At 45.4% G+C, this 22,351-nt stretch overlaps 1 protein-coding gene across 1 annotated transcript in view; it reads right to left on the bottom strand.

The window, feature by feature from the left end:
• LOC126191083 (dipeptidase 1-like) overlaps positions 1-22,351 on the bottom strand; it is a 188,934-nt gene that overhangs the window by 144,146 nt on the left and 22,437 nt on the right. The window contains exon 3 of the mRNA XM_049931803.1: positions 15,847-16,057. Within this exon, the coding sequence (XP_049787760.1) occupies positions 15,847-16,057 (211 nt within the window). The remainder of the gene's footprint in view (positions 1-15,846; positions 16,058-22,351) is intronic.

A 22,351-nucleotide genomic window follows, 5' to 3' on the forward strand; every position in this document is an offset into this window, starting at 1 on the left:
CTCGCTGGACAGTGTGTCTAAGGCGTTCAGCCTGACCGGGCTGCCTCCAAACACGACGATTGTCTGGTTGAAGGAATATGGGACAGTCATCGGCGACGAGAACGTGATGCCAATCCTGAGCTGTTCATTCGGCGTGTTGTTGGGCTCATTTGTACCGCACTGCATGGAGCCGTGATAGCAAAGATGAACCTCCCCATGGACGTTGGGAGTGAAGTTGCGCATCATGCAGCCTACTGCGCACAGTTTGAGTCATAACATGAGGTCCTGTGGCTGCAGGAAAAGCATTATTCAACATGGTGGTGTTACTGTCAGGGTTCCTCTAAAACATAATCCGTAGGTAGTGGTCATCCACTGCAGTAGTAGCCCTTGGGCGGCCTGAGCGAAGCATGTCATCGACAGTTCCTGTCTCTCTGTATCTCCTCCATGTCCGAACAACATCGCTTTGGTTCACTCCGAGACGCCTGGACACTTCTCTTGTTGAAAGCCCTTGCTGACACAAAGCAACATTGCGGACGCGATCTAACCGCGATATTGACCGTCTACGCATGGTTGAACTACTGACAACATGAGCCGTGTACCTCCTTCCTGGTGGAATGACTGGAACAGATCGGCTGTCGGATCCCCTCCGTCTAATAGTCGCTACTCATGGCTGGTTGTTTACATCTTTGAGTGGGTTTAGTGACATCTCTGAACAGCCAAAGACACTGTGTCTGTGAAACAATATCAACAGTCAAGGCCTGTCTTCATGAGTTCTGGGAACCGGGGTGATGCAAAACTTTTTTGATGTGTGTATTTTATTGCGATGGTTGTATACATTACTTTGCATGCCCTATAACTCTGGTCAACTCTGCTCTACTACTTTAATAAATTCTTTGAGCTTGTCCACCAAAGCATTGCAAGTGCCTTGTATCAAGAAGCTTATGGGTGAAAAATGAACTTTAAAGATATAAAATTTTTCAGTGCGTCGCGTCTGGTAGCTCGAAATTGTAGACGAAAAGACGATTTTAAAGATTTACAACAAAGTTGATAATTAATTATTTATTGTTTGTTGAGGACATCGCCCATTTCCACAAGCCGCTTTCTATACAGAGCAAAATCTGTTACGAGTCGATGCGTTGATTGTAGGTAGTAAAGGTATCATAAATAATATGGTTCATATGGTCACTGTTTCGTATTTTGTATTTATCATGTGTTTGGTGTGCATGTCACCATATTTGAATGTATCTCAGATCTGCGTTCAAAGATTTCAGAATTGTATTTACACCTTACTGTACCGTATTATGTTAGTGTGCGTGCAATATATATAGTTGTTGTACCTTCATTACCCAGCATGATGTGAACCACGTGACATGATACTTTATGTACAGTGGAGAATTTGTTATCATTGGTTTAATTAGATTATACTTATTTATTGCAGGAATTATCGAAATATCGACAGAAACACACTAGACACCAGAATCATTTACAAAGTAGCTATAACATGATTATATAACTATTGTAACAGTTAAACAGTTAAAGAAGTGAATGCAACGAATGTAATAAAGCCTACGTTGGACAGACGGACGTTTAAGGAGACCTGGACGTGAAATAACTGAAATTTTCGAAAACATATTTTTGTCACCATCTGAAAGACAAATTTCTCTCGTTTCCAAAATGTATTTTTTATCTACTAACAAGCTAAAGTTTCGGAAGGAATCCGCCTGCTTTAAAAAAGATCGCATCCAAGCTGCCATATTTCTTTTGTTCTTGCAAATTTTTTTCCTTGTAGAATGCAAATGTAGGAGAGCTCCACTGATATCCGCTATCTTGCTCTTGTTCATTACGCGGCCATAGCATGGCTCATGTAAACACATTTGACCCGGAAATGTTTTGCGCAAACATTGCCGGGTAACAGTGGCCGGCAATGTTGCCGTACATTTGACTGTAATTCGTGTGGCCGTGATATTGCCAGACAACACTGCCGGCCTGTATTGTCAGCAATAGCCAATTTTTACAGCCCACATAAACGTACATTTCGTGGTGTAAGGGTACATGTAATGTATCTAAGACGCCTTGTCACATTAACTAAAAGTCCAGGGTTAGGGACGAATATCGGTGAAGTTAGCTGCACACGGCTTCTCACGTCACACCCAGTGCTGCATACAGGCAGCCCTTGTACAGGGCGCCTTCATCTTCGCACATGACGTAACAACGCATGTTATGTACTTTACGTCACATATATATGATATACCATCCGTTGTTATGAGCCGTACTTTATTATATGTTTATTTTAAAGTATGATTTTGACAGATAGAAGAGATACGATTTTTAAATTGCATGTTTGTAATTTTTATATATATATATATATATATATATATATATATATATATTAAATAGTTTCTGGGGATGGACGACGTTGGCCGATACAGACCATATGTGAAAATTTTGTGATTGGTTCAGAGAGAAAATAAAAACAAAAAACACTCAGTCATGATATTCCTCACATAAATCGTCGTTTCTTATAGAAAGTGATAATGTCTCTATGGATTTTTCGTAATAAAAGACTCCCATCAAACTTTATCCACGCTTTGGACTGGCTAAATGGCAACAGCAAACTGTCATTTAGGTATGTTTAAAATAAGTTTTTTTGTAATTTTTATATTTTTTATTTTTTGTATTTAATATTTTAAGTTTTACATGTTATTTTTAAATTTATAAGTTACTATCATTATTTAAATTTTGTACATTCTTTTCATATATATCGTCCAACACTGACATATACCTTCATTCAAATTTTTAGACATCAGAGATTGCTTTCAAACAACCCATGATGTCACCATCCTCTTCATACTTCATACTTCAGTTTTCCGAGAAGATTATTAAGTTTGTTGTGCCAATCTTCTACAGCGTTGGCGGTACGGTGGCGCCTTCTGTAGCAGATCGGGTTTTCGTCATTTTCAAACCATCTATCCACAAAATAGTCGAAAAACTGAGAAAGCTTGGCATTTCCATACCTGAGGATGTATCACGAGTCAGCCACCGAGTGAGTCCCAAGTCTTACACTTTCTTCCAGAGAGATTTCTCCATATGAAAATGGCAGCCATGCACTTGAACCGACGGGATCATAACTTTTAGCGCAGAAATCGCAACTGATCCGAAGTCAGCGGTGACATTATTAGGTTTCCACTCTGGTACATTATCCACAACATTGTTTGGTATAAGAATGCAAAAGCCTCGAGATAGATGTTTGTTTCGTACTTTGAACTTCTGAAGTCTGCATGGATAGTATATATTTGTGAGAATTGCTTGCTACAGCATTTGAAGGTCCCATCAATAAAAAATTCTTGTTTGGTCTTTAGAGCCTCTATCCTGGTTTTCCGCTAAAAACTATGACCTTTCTCCAAAGCTGTCATTACTTGAAAGAAAACTGCTGCCGTCATTCAAGTTGAGTAACTCTTCTTGAAGATTAACTTCTTGTCGTATTTCTAGCTGTTTCTGGTTGCCGGATGATTTGTCCCGGTGCCTGTATAACATCCTCTTCATTGCTTGCTGCTCTGCCATTTCGGTGACGAAATCATACCCTCGATTGTGCAAGTCGCCTAACTCTTCGGCATATATTTTAGAAATCGAAGCCTCTTCCTCCTCTCGTGATCTCTTCTTCGCCTGATTCAACGTCTGTTTTACTTCTAAGCGAGGTCATCCGGTGCACCACATTGATGCTCGTGTGAACCAAACACGATACAGTCTTCGGTCTTAAGCATTCCTCGGCAACATGTTGCTCTATGTTTCGAACAGCGCTATATGACAGTCCCATCTACTCTGGTTCTCTTTACGATGTACGAGTAACCGTCGTAGTGGGCACATGGTTTACCGTGGGTGGTTGTTGACTTTTCCATATCGAACACAGAGACACAAGGCGAACGAGCTGAAGACTCCGGCAGTCAGACTCACACCGACAGAGACCAGCCAAGCGGTCAGTCACTCCAGTGGAGGAGTGCAGGTGGGCCGTGCCGCACAGGGAGCGTTTCCCGTGGATGGCGGTGACAACTTCCGGCAGCGGGGGTGGGCTCTGCCCTCTGCCCTCTGCCCTCGAGCAGGTAGCATCCAGCACAACTGCGTGCGAATTTCACAGATTACTGGCTGGGTACGCTTTTCACTGGGTGCAAATTTCACATATCCGCCGTGGCACCCTGCTTGCTCTTTGTCAAAGTCGCCTATACCGGAGATCCTCTCCATAGTCGCTAGCATGACATCCGTTCGTCTGTGCTCTGGTTGTCCGCAGTGCCTACAAAAGTCATTCGTTCTCACGGAGAAGTTGTCATAAAGCTGTTATATCCTCGAGGACCATCTGATTGCGGCTGGGAGGAACATTATTACATATTAACTGCCTTCATGTTTCCACAGCGTTTTGACTCATCTACCAGGTTTCGAGTGTGGTGCCGCAGGAGTTGCAATTCTTCAACCAGTATACGGGCTGCATTGCGAGTGCGGTAGCTAAAGTTTGTTCGCTCCGGGAAGAGGCCGATGACCACTTGCACCACAGGTGGATGACGAAATCGGAGTTGCTACGGCAGACAACCCCGCGCGCAATTCTCGATCGTCAGGAAGTGCTGCAATGCGTTGAACATCCCGTGGTCCAGCTTCGAACCATATCAAATAGTATCCGCACAAGATCCATATCGCACAGCAGTTTGCACTACAGGACGCACAGCGACATTGAGAGTTGGCAATATTCTCTTAGTATTTAAAGGTTGTCTACAGCGCGTATACACAAGCTGTGTAATCTAAGATATTGTTGTCGCGCTTCGCAGCGCACGTATTAACTATTGGCAGTTTGGAAGGCCGTGTAGGAGCCCGCCTGCTGTGGTGCGCACGTGTGTTGGGCGAGGGGTCGTCGCCGAGCTGCCGTCCTGCCGTGTCCGCCACCAGCGACACAGGGTTTGGTACTGAGTTGATATTTTTATAATTTGCAGAGCTCTTATTAATTTAAAGACAAGGGTTTGTGTATGTGCGTAGCAGCAGACGGTAATTTTGATAATGATAGGAGTTGAATTCTTAAGGGAAACAATTGTTAGGCGAATAGATTAAGTATTGATTTTTGTCATTGATTTCTTTTGTAATTGTCAGGGAATTGTTTCACTACGCATTTAATTGAGAAGTATTTCAGTCTGTCTCAAGAGGTTTATTGATTTGTAATATTGCTTTAATGCCACTGGAGGCAGATTTACATACGAAGCGATTGTTCAAAGAGCTTCTAACGTTTTGTTAATTTACTGAGAAAGAATCGCTTTCAGAATATAGTTTTTGAAAAAAGGAATTACTTGGTTGGGTTATCATTTATCGAGTTTAGATTTGACCAAACCCTTTCTCTTGAATGATTTGTAGTTGTAGTAAGCAGCAGCAGCCGCAGCAACAGCAGGAGCAGCCATACAGAACATGCATTGCACTCAGCACGAATAATAGGTTTTTTTTTATCATCATCATCATCATTTAAGACTGATTATGCCTTTCAGTGTTAAGTCTGGAGCATAGCCCCCCTTATACAGTTCCTCCACGATCCCCTATTCAGTGCTAACATTGGTGCCTCTTCTGATGTTAAACCTATTACTTCAAAATCATTCTTAACCGAATCCAGGTACCTTCTCCTCGGTCTGCCCCGACTCCTCCTACCCTCTACTGCTGAATCCATGAGTCTCTTGGGTAACCTTTCTTCTCCCATGCGTGTAACATGACCCCACCATCTAAGCCTGTTCGCCCTGACTGCTACATCTACAGAGTTCATTCCCAGTTTTTCTTTGATTTCCTCATTGTGGACACCCTCCTGACATTGTTCCCATCTACTAGTACCTGCAATCATCCTAGCTACTTTCATATCCGTAACCTCAACCTTGTTGATAAGGTAACCTGAATCCACCCAGCTTTCGCTCCCATACAACAAAGTTGGTCGAAAGATTGAACGGTGCACAGATAACTTAGTCTTGGTACTGACTTCCTTCTTGCAGAAGAGAGTAGATCGTAGCTGAGCGCTCACTGCATTAGCTTTGCTACACCTCGCTTCCAGTTCTTTCACTATGTTGCCATCCTGTGAGAATATGCATCCTAAGTACTTGAAACCGTCCACCTGTTCTAACTTTGTTCCTCCTATTTGGCACTCAATCCGTTTATATTTCTTTCCCACTGACATTACTTTCGTTTTGGAGATGCTAATCTTCATACCACAGTCCTTACATTTCTGATCTAGCTCTGAAATATTACTTTGCAAACTTTCAATCGAATCTGCCATCACAACTAAGTCATCCGCATATGCAAGACTGCTTATTTTGTGTTCACATATCTTAATCTCACCCAGCCAGTCTCTTGTTTTCAACATATGATCCATAAATAATATGAAAACAGTGGAGACAGGTTGTAGCCTTGTCTTACCCCTGAAACTACTCTGAACCATGAACTCAATTTACCGTCAACTCTAACTGCTGCCTGACTATCCATGTAAAGACCTTTAATTGCTTGCAAAAGTTTGCCTCCTATTCCATAATCTCGTAGAACAGACAATAACTTCCTCCTAGGAACCCGGTCATATGCCTTTTCTAGATCTATAAAGCATAGATACAATTCCCTGTTCCACTCATAACACTTCTCCATTATTTGCCGTAAGGTAAAGATCTGGTCCTGACAACCTCTAAGAGGCCTAAACCCACACTGATTTTCATCCAATTGGTCCTCAACTAATACTCGCACTTTCCTTTCAACAATACCTGAGAAGATTTTACCCACAACGCTGATTAAAGAGATACCTCTGTAGTTGTTACAATCTTTTCTGTTCCCATGTTTAAAGATTGGTGTGATTACTGCTTTTGTCCAGTCTGATGGAACCTGTCCCGACTCCCAGGCCATTTCAATTATCCTGTGTAGCCATTTAAGACCTGACATTCCACTGTATTTGATGAGTTCCGACTTAATTTCATCCACCCCAGCCGCTTTATTGCACTGCAATCTATTGACCATTTTTTCCACTTCCTCAAATGTGATCCTATTTCCACCATCATTCCTATCCCATTCTACCTCGAAATCTGAATCATTACTGATCGCATTTTCACCTACATTGAGCAACTCTTCAAAATACTCCCTCCATCTGCCCAAGGCATCCACAGGATTCACCAGCAGTTTTCCTGACCTGTCCAAAATATTTGTCATTTCCTTCTTACCTCCCTTTCGAAGACTGCTAATTACACTCCAGAATGGTTTTCCAGCAGCTTGACCCATAGTCTCCAACCTGTTTCCAAAGTCTTCCCACGATTTCTTCTTGGATGCTGCAATTATCTGTTTGGCTTTGTTTCTTTCTTCAACATAACTTTCTCTGTCTACCTGGGTTCTGGTATGTAGCCATTTTTGATACGCCTTCTTTTTCCTTTTACAGGCTGCCTTGACTGTATCATTCCACCAAGCTGTTTGCTTCATCCTACTTTTACACACTACTGTTCCAAGACATTCTTTAGCCACTTCTAGTACTGTGTCCCTGTACCTTGTCCATTCCTTTTCCAATGACTGTAATTGACTAAATTCAACTAACTGGTACCTTTCTGAGATCGCTGTTATGTACTTGTACCTGATTTCCTTATCCTGAAGTTTCTCCACTCTTATCCTCCTACATATGGACCTGACCTCCTGCACTTTCGGCCTCACAATCAAAATTTCACTGCAGATCAAATAATGATCAGTGTCATCAAAGAATCCCCTGAATACACGTGTGTCCCTCACAGCCTTCCTGAATTCATGATCTGTTATTATATAGTCAATGACAGATCTGGTTCCCCTGCCTTCCCAAGTATACTGGTGAATGTTCTTATGTTTAAAAAAGGAGTTTGTGATTACTAAGCCCATACTGGTACAGAAATCCAAGAGTTGTTTCCCGTTCCTGTTGGCCTCCATATCCTCTCCAAATTTACCCATAACCTTTTCATAACCTTGTGTTCGATTTCCAATCCTGGCGTTAAAATCACCCATGAGCAGAACACTGTCCTTGTCCTTTACTCTAACAACTACATCACTGAGTGCCTCATTAAAACTATCCATCTTATCTTGGCTGTCCCTTCACAATGCGAATATACTGACACAATCCTAATTTTCTTGCTAGACACTGGCAAATCTATCCATATCAGTCGTTCGTTTACATACCTTATTGCAACTACGCTGGGTTCCATTTCTTTCCTGATGTAAAGCCCTACACCCCATTGTGCTATTCCTGCTTTGACTCCTGACAGGTAGACCTTGTATTCTCCCACTTCCTCTTCCTTCTCACCCCTTACCCGAATGTCACTAACAGCTAAAATGTCCAGCCCCATCCCTACTTGCAGCCTCTGCCAGCTCTACCTTCTTCCCAGAGTAGCCCCCATTGATATTAATAGCTCCCCATCTCATTACCATTTGTTTGCCAAGTCGTATCTTAGGAGTCCCTGGTTTGTCAGTTAGAGGGGGGACTCCGTTACCTCCAAAGGTCCGAGGCATTTTGCCCTGATTATTGCCAGCATCATATTTAAAGTACCAGGGAAGCAGGTTGCTAGCCTTACTTGCCCCGAGTCCCATTGGGTTTTACCCCTAACGGCTGAGGGACTAACCGGTGGATTTGGTAGTCTTTGCCGTATGAGCACAAATGTGACCACGACTCAGAATATGTCCGAGATGCCCGGCCTTGTTCCAAAGTAACTGGTAACCCGACTGTCGGGACCACTTACTTGGCCACTCATACGTTGCCCGTGGTTCATGAACTAGGACATGACTACAGGAACCCACACCATGAACCACAGGTTTTTTTATGTTGTTGTTAAATAATGGAATGCAGCAGATCAAGCAGTGTCAGCAGAAAGGCCAGGTAAGTTATTTGTTGCGCGCAGGAACAATTAAAAAAAATTAAGTTTAGCCGATCTCTGTAATAGTAAAGTTAACAAGAGTACAAGCTCGAGATTTTCAGTAGAAAACACGAGATAAGAAGATAGAGCTCGCGACTTTCAACGTGTTGACTTCGCTCTCCACTTTCTCGCTAGGACGGAATTGACGAGGGCTGGCCCTGGACCATCGTATGAACAGACGAAGCTCATTTTTCTCTGACCGTTGAGATGAGCACACAGAATTTCCGAGTGTGTGGATCTTCATCTCCAGTCTCTGTGCATGAAGTTCCTCTGTACGGTGAACGTGTCACCGTGTGGTGTGGCTTCACGGCTCTTTCATCACTGCCCCGGTCTTTTTTGAACAGGATGGCGCTCAAGGACAAAACACGTGCAGTGCGACCGGCCAGCGCTACTGCGATGTGCTCCGCGAGCACGTAGGACCAGCCCTGCAGGAGAGGCTGTAACACTACCGCCCTGTCGGACGTGCGTTAGCTCTATAAAGCCTGTACTGTAATAAGTTCACGGGCTTCACCTTGTAAACAAGGATTTTAGTACATAAGTTGACCACGTGTACCTAATGGAAGCAATTCGGACCTATATTCAGTCAGTAACTACAGTGATGCGTCAAGCTAATGTAAAGTATAATTACGCGTTCGCATGGACAAGAAGTACACACGGTAGATACTACCAATGATTAATAATTCGGTCGCCAGCCTAATTAGGCATTGAGTGAGTTTTTCCCTGTACAAGTGGGTGCATGTACAAGCATAATAACACGTAGTAATGTTGCGTTTTATGGCAAAGTTTGGAACCAGAAAGAATCTACTGAACTAAGGTTTTCTTCTTTTGTACTAATTTGGATGAGCTAAAATTACACAACACCACACAGCAATGATTACTACGAACTCCATTTGTATATTGATCAGACTGAAATCGGGCATAGATTACCCTAGAATTAGCAATTTTGAAAGCATACATACAATGTCACTATTAAAATTGGAAAAAAACACTAATACACTTAGGTTTAATATAGAACTTAAGTTTGTTGTTCAGATCTGATCAGTACACTTCAAAATGTACAAGAAGGGGCAAGAGAAGGGGGGGGGCCTGAAACTGTTATGGTCGTTATGCTGAAACTAGTAAGTCCTGGAGGTAAAGTAACACTCAAAATTATCAATCTGTGGATAACTACTCTTTTGTCTTATTTTTGAATTAATTAGTTATCATTCTTTCTGTCTCAAATTAATTAAATAACCTTGCTAGCTCAATTCAAAATTTATCTTTCAATTTAATCACACTGTTGTTCTTTACTAACATTTGTATTAACACACCTAAATTTAAACGTCTTTATAGCATAGATTGGTCTGCAGATAATTTAATACTAACTGTAAACTTTCAATTCGGGATACTCGGGTTGCACAATATGTGGTAAGGACCCTGTCTAGGTCAGTGATAAGGATAAGTAACGGCTAAGGCAATTCTGGTAAAAGTCACATTATTATTGAACAGTTAGAACAGTTTCGACACTGGTCCACACAGATACAGTTCTAAAGATGAAATAAATGTTTGACCTGTGCACGTCGGTGCGACGGATGGCGGGCAGCGAGATAGTGGGCAGCACAGCACACACACAAGCACGGCTAAGGCTCTCACAGTATCGGCACTTTCCTTCTTCTTAGCGTAGTAATCTTTCCAATTTTTTGTGCCTAAGGATATAGCCATGCCAAGTAGTCGTCGGAATCGGCCCATCCGAGGCTCAATGGAATCCACTTTTCCTAGATAGCCTCCTCGGTACAGTACATGTTCCTCTGACCGATACCCAACTCCGACTGTTCTACTGAGCCCGTTGTGCCGAACCGCGCCAGTGTGCGTTTTCCCGCGCTCGCCTGCATCCACCTTTTCCCGCTCCCCTACAGGTAGGGTATTCACCACAGGTTTTCTACTACACATATTCTAATGCATTACCTACGTATGGACCAAGTGTTTAAATTACAATTTTCACATTTTACAATAGTTTTAACATTAAATACATTTCCTTTTGGTTATCAAATTGCCTGAAATCTAACATAAATAGTAACATTCATTTCAAAAGTTGTTTACAGTTTCTTTAACATGACACGAAAAGAAAAAGAAATTCAAAACATTACTTATATTACTTTGCATAAATTCAGAAAGACAAATTTATCTAAATTCATAAAGAAAAAAAATTATTATAGGTACATTATTGTTACAAGGCGCGTTCAACATGTAGTTGAAATGGCTCTGAGCACTGTGGGACTTAACATCTGAGGCCATCGCTCCCCTAGAACTTAGAACTACTTAAACCTAACTAACCTACGGACAACACACACACCCATGCCCGAGGCAGGATTCGATCCTGCGACCGTAGCAGTCGCGCGGTAGCTGACTGAAGCGCCTAGAACCGCTCGGCCACCGCGGCCGGCCGCATTGAACACAACGGTTTACATGCAAGATGCGGCCCCACTACACATCGCTCGTGAAGTTTCTCTTCTCCGAAACCCATTTGGAAACGATCGAATTATCGTCATATTTGGCTGGCACTATCACCTGATCTCACTCCCTGTGATTTCTGGTTGTGGGGCTACCTGAAGGACAGGGTTTACCAGGGTAACATCACACGTGTGCTGATCTGATGCGCAGCATCTGAAGAGAGGTAACCAGCATACCTACTGACATGCGCCATATTGAGCCCCTTTTGTTCCACTGATAGTATCGGTATGTAATGGTATGATTGAACCGTAAATTTACTTTCAAAATCTTTTCTTAAAGAATTTACTTTATTTACTAGCGATTCACCAAGAACATTAACACATTTAATCACACTAGGTGAGCGTGGATGTAGTTGCCAGGAATAAACTGATGGAAAATGAAATTATCTTTAACAACTATCAATTTTATTCCTAAAAGTCTTTTCAAAAACAAATTCAAAATTACAATCAGAAAGCACCCTCTAAATATCAAGCTACAATTTTTCAGAGGCAGAATAACAACGACCTCTAAAAAACTACACTGGTGCAAATCTCCAACACACCAGATCACGTTAAACCAAAAATTTTAACAACTCACACAAACACATTAACTATGCACCCTGTAAGAGGGATGGAAATGGTACAAACACTCACACTAAGAAATTACTTGCCACCAAAAGTGCAATTTGTTTTTAAAAGGGCTCTTACGGTGGAAGGGTGGCATCTTTATAAAAATGACTATTTAAATAAAACCCATGAAATTCAGACTTACATAAGGTGTACAACATGCTGTACATTACACATATACTGCCTCGCGAGATGATGGGCAAGATAAAAACATTTCAGGATTTCGGCCTTTACGTTAATCCTATAAATTCGTTAACACCGAATCCGACAAACATGACAGAGGCAGCTATTAAGCTACGGCAGATTGTTGCTCTAAACCTCCCCAATTCCACAAGGGAAAAACGGACCACCCAATTCACAAATAACCACCTTCCCGTGGGATGACTACAAAACAAAGTGGCTGCTGACCTCACCAAGAAAACAAGTAGAATTTAACAAGTAAATGAAACAACATATCTCCAAGCACTTATCTTCTAATAAACTGCGATTTCTGGCGAAGACCTGGCGCAGCGCCCCCAACGCTCTCCCGAACCGCTGCCAGCCGCTTCAACGGACGCAGGAAGGCGCGCCGACCTCCCGTCTCACGGTGTCGCACTGACCAGACCGATGTCGTGGTTTCACTCCTGTTGTTCTCATGTGGATCGCGAAGCCACTACCCCTTTCTATACGGCGCTGCCTACTGAACTCACGTGGGGACCTCACATGCGGCGACGCTCAAGGCGGACACGTCATATCATGTCTCAGTGCGCGACCGACCAACCGACCGATCCAACCGCCAATGACCGTTGCCCGAGCAACTCGAGCAGACTGGCGGCCTGACGCGCAGATCAGGTGCAGGAACTCAGCCCCGACCGGGAGACCACTAGCTGTTACTGGCGGAGTGGCAAGACTCTCATTTTCTAGCTTTAAAGTTGATCCAAAGGACAGACATACTAGCACTTCGACGACAGACAGACACTAACTGCCACACAAATGCAAACGAGAGACAGACCAGCAACTGGTGACGCTAGACTGACCTAGCCTCACTCTGACTGACCATCCGACCGATTTCCAACCGTCAGATCCAACTGCACGAACAACAGAGAATATCGGACGATGTCGAGTAAACCAAGATACCTACACTTTCTAACTCGACCTAACCAAGATAAAGGCATCAAACACCACTCAAGGCAAGTTTAAAGAATACAGTCACAACTGTCAAATCACTACGGAGGAAGACTGCGGCTTCTAGACACCAACTCACACCACTTGTTATCACACGCATGAATAGCTGAGGAAACAACAATCCACAAATAACGAACAAATCGTAACAGTCTAGATTTGAAAAGAAGTCACTAATCACTCAACCTGAGGATCCTGCTTTGGAGGAAAGCGAAACGTCGCTCTCGCAGCTAGTGCCTCCAGATGCAACAGCGCGTGCCCGCTGCCAAAAGCCCCGGCCTGGCTTCTCGCTGTGGAGACTACGTAGCTGCTCAGTTCCGACGAACCGACAAGGTCCAACCACATCCCGACTCGGAAAATGGTGTTCATCCTGAGGATCAGAGACGTCGTCGACTGAGACGACCGGCCGAGCAAACGACCAAGGGCAGCCCACCTTGTCTGACAGCGGCCCCGGCGACTACTAACACCGTACGGACCCGACTGTTGCTGGCTGCCAACTCTTCCCGACTGATCCTGGTGTCAGACCACATGTCGCCATCCGACGACCAGCCGACCGATCGACCAACGGCCTTGCGTCTGCGTCGGCCACGGTCCCGGCGCATTCTTGCACCGTGCGGACCTGCCTGCTGCTGACTGCCAACTCGTCCAACCGCCGAGTAACGACGAACCCGGCTCAGTCCACAACCTAACAGCGAGTGAGACTTAGAGCCGACCGACTAACATGCGAGTGTCTGCCTTCTGACTGACTGTGTCGCCTCACTGCACCGACTCAGAGACTGACCGACTGACCACAGACTATCCGACTGCCGAGCTCATAGCGCCCATTAAATGCACGTGAACAGGCAATTTTTCCGCTTTCCCACAGTGGGAGACACTAAAGCTGCGATTGCCACAGCAGCGCCACCGCCAGAAACGGAGGGCGGCTGCTTTACACTACACGCTGCGGCGCACTCTTGAAGACAGCAAATTTTACTATGGCTCAGCACATTAAAAGTGTTTCAGTTGAATTGATTCTACATTATTTCTCTTCCCCATGTCCTTGACATTAATGCTACCAAGTTTGCTCCTCGTACAGTAATTAGTTCCCATGTTATAACGTGTTAAATAGGGAAAGTTTAATTATAACCACCCGCTATTATACACTTCATACTATTTATGGAAAAGGAGCAAATCGGTTGGTTCTTTTCGAAGCTGATGCGGTCTGCAGTGGACTTAATGCAAGTTATGGACGCGGTTCCTCATGAAACCCACAAAAAATTGTTTCTTTACAATATTTTCGAGCAGACAAAACCCCAGCCGAGTATCCCAAGATGAATATGCATAGCAAATGGCTGAAATTTTTACGATGTGTTAGTACGATCCCGATCTCGAATAACTTAGGAGATTTTCTTCATACCTTTATCTGTTTTCATACCTTTATCTGTTTTCGAGATACAGAGGTTCAAAGTTATCCCACTTGTACACATAAAATACTCATGCAAAATCCTGTCTGGAGTGTAAAAGTGTAAAAGTGTTGCATTCTCTCAATTTCACATAAGTAAACTCTCTAATTTTAATGACCAATACATTTATTTTCAAATCAGTTAAAAGCGCTTCTGCAGCGGGGAAAAGAAGGGAACCAGCAGAAAAATACTACAATCGGAGCACAAAAAATTCGAATATGTTCCTATGTATTCTAAAGACTCTGATTTAAAAGTGTTGTACCAGCTGCCTCATTCTAACTTCGTCAGCGCTTTAAAAATTGTACCAAAAATTTTGGCGTGTAAACATATTTGGGCCTCTTATGTTGAGAGAAAAGATAACAGTTGCAGTGGCAAAGAAAAGGAAAAGTAATAATTACAGAAAGATTGTAAACAGTGGGTGAGGTATGGAAATACGGAAGGAGACAATGGCAGTCTGGGAGGAAGAGAGGGACACAGTGGCAGTCAAACATAGCTGCTAGGGAGAGAGTGAAGAAGACAGTGCCGGGGCGGGGGGGGGGGGGGAAGAGAATGTGGTGGAAGTAATGGGAGACAGAGTATGTGACAATGACAATGAGGGAAAGAGAGATAGTGACAGTGGAAGAGACAGCAGCAGTAGGAAGGGAGGATTGCGACATTAGCAGTGAGAGAGAGCAAGAGGGAGAGAATGCCTGTGAGAGGAGACTGTACCAGTAGGACAGAAAGAAGTAGACTGTGGCTGTGTGACAAGCGACAGCGACAGAGAGACGTAATAAAGATAATGACAACTAGCGGAGTTGAACGAGTGAGCGAGAAAGAGCAGCTCGGAGCGGATGGGTATGAGCGACTTGCAGCGAAGGATAATTGGATTAGAGGGTGTGATGAGTAATAGTTAATGGAGATTGTGGGAGTCTGAGGAAGCTGCATGTTAAAAAATGCAAGTATGTTCACATGCCAAAATTTTTCGGAACATTCTCAAAGGTGCTGAGAAAGTTAGAATGAGGCAGCTGGTACAACGCTTTGACTCAGAGTCTTTAGAATACATAGGAGCATATTCGCATTTTTGTGCCCCAATAGGGCCATTTTTGCGCTGGTATAATGAATAATTTATTGACTATCGAATGAGCAGTGCAGCTTATGTATTATGACATGAGCTAAACAGTTGTCGTTCGTGTGTTGTAATAAAAACCGCAAAAGCAAAGAATGTCTAATTGCAGGGATGTAAATGTGCGAAGGTTGTGGGGTGAGTAGAAGGCCGCCACTGACCCGTCGACGAGCGGCACGGCGCGCAGCAGGCGCCGCGCCTCCGCCATCCTCTGCTGGCGCGCGGCCGCCGCGGCGTCGCCGTCGCCGTCGCCGTAGGCCCCGGGCTCGGCGTCGGCGCTGACACGCAGCGCCACCGGTACGCAGACTCCGGCGGCCGCCACCAGGAGCAGCACCAGCGCCACGGCCGGCCAGTAGCGGCCGCCGCCCGCGCCTGCGCACAACGCAGCCGGCATCAGCCGCGTCCAAACCAGGCCCCCACAACCGCACGAGTGGTCGAGTGTGAAGAGCGGACAAATTGAATAGCTGGCTGGCGGCCATTAGAGTGGTCAACTGACGCGCGGAGTTCGAATGTATATACGTCGCTTTTGGTTATAAAATGTGTTATATCCTAGCCAGTAATGCCAACCGAGCCCGCTGCCAAAAGGTTGGCAGCATCAAAGTCCGGACGCCGTCCGCATAAGCAGCGCCAGCGATACAGGAAATCGCCGCAAGTCTGCGCGCGCCACCACTGGCTTCTGGCTTCTTAAGCGCTGGAGTCGCGAGCGCTAGGACAGTTCTGTATTCGCCGCTCAGTTGTATACTCGCCACCGATTTGTGTACTTGCTAGTCAGTTGTGTGTTCATCGCAGCAGAGTTGTTGTTTGTCGTCAGCCGACGCTGACCTAGCCGCTCCGACTCGAACTAGACAGATTTCTGTAGACATGGAGTTCACTACTGTGTTTCTGTATCTTCGTTAATAAAGATAAGTACCGACTTTTATTTAATCAGAGTGTTTTGGTTTTCATCTTTCTGTTCACTGTTCCAGCGGACCGGTCGGCCCGCTATTAAAAGTGTGGCGGTGACTTCGTAAGCCGTTTCTACAGCGAAGTGTTTGTCGCTACGAACGCCGCCACAAAACTGGCGACGTGGACTTCCGAACTCGTGTGCAGGGCTGGTTCAACTTGTTTCTTGTTATACTAATTATAGAGATAAAATTTTGGGGGCTGGTTTAATTTGTGTTCACTATGTCTGCCGAATTACAACAGTTGATCTTGTTACAGAGTCAGCAAATACAAAATCTGGTGGAAGCAATCGCCAAACAAGCGGCTAATCCACCAACACAAAAGGAACAAGCACAGGCAGCACCACCTTTCCGTGCCTTTGATGCATCAAGAGAAGAATGGCGAGAATATTTCGCGCAGTTGCAGGCGCACATGACAGTCTACAAAATCACAGGTAATGAGCGGCAGCTTTATTTAATTTCCACTGCCGGCGTGGAAGTCTATAGACTACTTTGTAAGTTGTTCCCGGAATCCAAGCCAGAAGCTTTAGACTATGACGTTGTTGTTAACAAGCTTGCTGAGTATTTCGAGTCGCGAGTTCATGTGGCAGCAACCAGATTCAAGTTCTTCAGATTAAAGAAACTGCCACATCAGTCTAATAAACAGTGGTTAACAGATTTACGGGGCCTCACCCGTCAGTGCCGATTTACTTGTGTGTGTGGAGCTTCCTACAGTGATGTCATGTTACGAGACGCTATTACTCAAAACATTGCAGATTCTCTTATTTGTGCTGCTATCTTAAAGTTGCCTGACCCGTCATTAGAGACTATGATGAACATCATTGAAGCCCAAGATACTTTTGACTATGCTGAGTGTGAGTTAGATCAGCCATGTATTTCTCAGATTGCCTGTGCTAAGCAACTTATGTCTCGCCCGCGGCCTCACCGGCAGAGTCAGACTGTAAACACTAGCCGGCCGCGTCATGTTAAACACATTCGTCAGCCGCGTGTGCAAAATGATAGAGTTAGTCTTGCCCTAAGTGTGTTCTTGCTCATCCTCGTGAACGTTGCCCGTTAAGAACCGCGGTTTGTCACTTTTGTCAAAGGAAATGACACATCCAGACTGTTTGTTTGCGTAAACGCAGGAACAATTCTAGTGCTGCCCAGCCCATGGATATTCATGTTATTCAAAGCCAGCCCGCCCAGAAGGTCGCGTTTAAAGACTCTTCCACGGTTCGTGTGGGTAATAAACTTGTTCGCAATAAGCCACCCACCCAGCCCTCTGCTATGCGACCCAAGCGTAATTCAAACGCTGTAAAAAGTAATGTACAGACTGCAAGTGAAGCGGGAGTTGTTGTTCCACCCGCCCAACCCACGAGTTGTCGTAAGCAGCGAACACGCGCTAAACGCGCTGATTTTGTGTCTTCCGTCTCCACTGCACCGATCCAGAGACAGTGTAATAAACTATTTGTGAAGCTACGCATCCAGGATAAGACCTTCAATTTTCAATTAGACACTGGTGCGTCTGTGACTCTAATAAATAGTGCTGCGTATGCGGCTATCGGCCGCCCTCAACTTTCAGCGGCAAAACATTCTTTGGCTACTTATAGTGGAGAACAAATTCCTGTGTTAGGTGTATGTAGCGTGCCAGCCACATTCCGTGGCAATACAAAAACAGTTTCATTCACAGTGCTCCGCGCTACAGACAGTGTAAACATTTTCGGATTAGACTGTTTTGACTTGTTTGGCCTGTCTATCCAAGACAATGTGTTGCAAATTAATTCTGTTGTTGTTCCTCAAGACAGCATAACCGATTTGTGTGAACAATACAGTGACATATTTGAAGACGAACTAGGTTGTGCTGCGAACTTTGCCGCTCATATTACGTTAAAAGATAATGCTCAGCCTCGATTTTTTCGTGCTCGTCCAGTGCCTCACGCCTTCCGGGCACCTGTAGAAGATGAACTTCGTCGTTGGCAAAACAACGGTGTTATTCAACCCGTTTCAGCGAGCAAGTGGGCTTCTCCCTTAGTTATTATAAAGAAACCATCTGGCAAGTTACGTTTGTGTGCTGATTTTAAGTCGACGGTTAATCCTCAGACTGTCATTGATTCTTTTCCTTCGCCTAGACCGGACGAGCTGATGGATAAGTTAGGGGAAGCTCGTTTCTTTTCCAAAATTGATCTCCGTGAAGCCTATTTGCAATTGCCCCTCGACGAGCAATCACAACAGTATTTTGTCATAAACACGTCGTTGGGGTTGTTCCGTTTTCTGCGTTTGCCTTTTGGTTGTACGTCAGCTCCAGCTGTTTTTCAGCGTTTTTTGTCACAACTTCTGGCTAATGTGCCATCGTGTTGCAACTATTTAGACGATATTGTTGTGTCCGGTCGGACGCCTGCTGAACATTTCCGTAATTTGGAGTGTTTGTTTACAGTGTTGTCTCAGGCAGGCCTACGTTGCAACATCGATAAATGTTCATTTTTCCTTACGGAAATTGAGTATCTGGGACATGTTATTAATGCTCAAGGCATTCATCCCTCCCAGTCACATTTAGCAGCTATTCGTGATTTGCCCGCCCCTCGCAATCTGCATGAATTGCAAGCAGTTCTTGGCAAATTGACATATTATATTAGGTTTATACCTAATGCATCACAAATTGCTGCACCGTTGCATCGTCTCCGCCGTAAGAATGTTCCATTTGTGTGGTCAGCTGATTGCCAATCAGCCTTTCAGCAGCTTAAAGAGGCTTTATTGAATGATCGTTGTCTGGTCCATTACGACCCAAACAAGCCTTTAGTGTTAGCTTGTGATGCCTCTTCTTTCAGCCTCAGTGCTGTGTTGTCTCACCGAGTCAGTAACACCGAACGTCCTATTGCGTTCGCATCTAAATTGCTAAACAAAGCTCAGTGTAATTATAGCCAATTGGACAAGGAAGCGTTGGCTCTTGTGTTCGGTGTCACAAAATTCCATCACTACCTCTATGGTAGACCATTCTGTTTAGTAACAGATCACAAGCCTCTGACGTTGCTGTTTCATCCGTCTAAACCAGTTCCTCAGCAGACAGCTCAGAGACTACAACGTTGGGCTCTTTTGTTATCACAATACCAGTATGAGATACTGTATCGCCCTACAGCTCAGCATGCAAACGCTGACGCGCTTTCTAGATTGCCGATTGCTGCGGATGATGTCTTCGATTCCTCTGAAGACTCTTGCCGTCAGATTGACGCCAATGAGCATCAATCCCTTCGGGATTTTCCGATTGATTATCGTCAGGTGGCACGTGCGACAGCTACGGAACCTCATCTGAGTTTACTATTACATTTTGTTCAACGTGGTTGGCCGTCCAAGGCAAAGGACATATCGGATCCTGTGGTTCGTCGCTATTATCCGCAACGTCATCTGTTGTCTGTTTCACAAGGAGTTTTGCTGTTACGCACCGAGAATGACCAGCTTCGTGTAGTGGTTCCCCAAGTGCTCCAATCCAAGGTCCTCGACTTGTTGCATCAAGGTCATTGGGGAGTGGTCCGCACCAAGCAGCTTGCCCGCCGTCATTGTACATGGATCGGCATTGATAAGCAGATTACGCAGATGTCTACAGATTGTTCGACGTGTGCCGAACACCAAGCTGCACCGCCTCAACGCTATTTTGAGTGGGCACGCCCTGCCGGTCCCTGGCAGCGAGTACATATTGATTTCGCTGGTCCATATTGGAATTCTCGTTGGCTCATCATGATAGATGCATTTAGTAATTTTCCGTTTGTTGTGCCCATGCAGTCTACAACGTCTGCACAAACTATACAGGCGTTGACTTCAATTTTTTGTATTGAGGGTCTTCCAGAAGTTTTAGTGTCTGACAATGGTCCACAATTTACCTCTGCTGACTTTGAAAGTTTTTGTTCTGCCAGTGGCATTCGCCATGTTCTTACTCCGCCGTTCCACCCTCAATCGAATGGTGCAGCGGAACGTTTTGTACGCACATTCAAGGATCATATGGACCGCCTTTCTTGCTACGCACTTTCGTGAGCAGGCCCTCATCACGTTCCTACGTTCCTGTCGTCGTGCCGGACCACGCCACGCGATGGCCCTTCGCCGGCGGAGCTTCTCCACGGCCGTCGTCATCGCACCCTACTACGGTTGTTGCACCCCCCCGAATCGACCCGCCGCTTCTGAGCATCGCACGCGTTTTCAGCGCAACGACGCCGTTTTTTTCAGAGTTTATCACGGTCGCCGTCGTTGGGAACGAGGCACCGTGATAAGTGTCCAGGGTCGCGGTTTTTATACTGTTCAAGGTGCTACTGGGGTGCACAGGAGGCATCAGAACCAGTTGCGCCGCGCTGGCCGCCCGGATTCTGCCGCTCGTTCTTTGTCCACAGATTTGGTCCGCGGCGGGTTCCAGCTGCGCCTTCCGACTTCGCTGCCACCACCAGGGCAGCAGCAGCAGCCGTCGCCGCTACCACGCCGACAGCCCGTCCCGTTGATTCCTCCCGTGCAGCTTCATCCGGGAGCGCCCCAGGTGGTCGCTCTGGCGCCTGCAGTCCCTCTTCAGTCGCCACCGCCTTCGGAGCCGATGGACGTCGACCCCTCAGCCGGGCCGCCATCCCAAGCGGTGGCTGTGCAGCCTGTCCTGCAGCCGCTTTCCTTGGGCACCCCCAAGGAGTATGACACCGCAGCGCCTTGTCCGGCGCCCACTCAGCAGCCGTCGACGCAGTGTCAGGAGACGCTGCCTCTCTTCGTGGGTCCTGACGCCCCGTCACGTCCAGTACCAGAAGCTGTGCCCGTGGTCACAGGCGTGCACCCTGACATCGGTTTTCAGTCGGTGTTTCCCGAGGCCCCGCGCAGCCAATGCTGGGGTGCGGACCGGGGACTGCCACCGACAAGTCTCCGCCCCGGTCTCTTCTGCTACGCCTGCGGCCAGACCCCTCCCCCGCCGTCGACGCTCGCCACGTCATTATTCAACGACGGTGCGGCGATTTGGGGGGGAGGAGTGTTATATCCTAGCCAGTAATGGCAACCGAGCCCGCTGCCAAAAGGTTGGCAGCATCAAAGTCCGGACGCCATCCGCATAAGCAGCGCCAGTGATACAGGAAATCGCCGCAAGTCTGCGCGCGCCACCGCTGGCTTCTGGCTTCTTAAGCGCTGGAGTCGCGAGCGCTAGGACAGTTCTGTATTCGCCGCTCAGTTGTATACTCGCCACCGATTTGTGTACTTGCTAGTCAGTTGTGTGTTCATCGCAGCAGAGTTGTTGTTTGTCGTCAGCCGACGCTGACCTACCCGCTCCGACTCGAACTAGACAGATTTCTGTAGACACGGAGTTCACTACTGTGTTTCTGTATCTTCGTTAATAAAGATAAGTACCGACTTTTATTTAATCAGAGTGTTTTGGTTTTCATCTTTCTGTTCACTGTTCCAGCGGACCGGTTGGCCCGTTATTAAAAGTGTGGCGGTGACTTCGTAAGCCGTTTCTACAGCGAAGTGTTTGTCGCTACGAACACCGCCACAAAAAAATGCATTCCCTTGAGTTAGGTCGCAAACATAATGCCTCATTCAATTACGTTACTACAATATTGTTTTTAATTTATGAACAAACAGCAACTAGTCACTGTTTATGAATTTATCTTACATACTACATGTAATCCGCCGTAGCTAAAAGTTATGTACTGGACGCCTAGCATTTTTCGTAGTTCATTTTCAATAGATGTACGCAAAATGCATCAAAATACTCGAAGATTTGCCCACTATATTAATA

The sequence above is a fragment of the Schistocerca cancellata genome, chromosome 6 (genome assembly GCF_023864275.1).
Source record: "Schistocerca cancellata isolate TAMUIC-IGC-003103 chromosome 6, iqSchCanc2.1, whole genome shotgun sequence".
Taxonomy (NCBI): domain Eukaryota; kingdom Metazoa; phylum Arthropoda; class Insecta; order Orthoptera; family Acrididae; genus Schistocerca; species Schistocerca cancellata.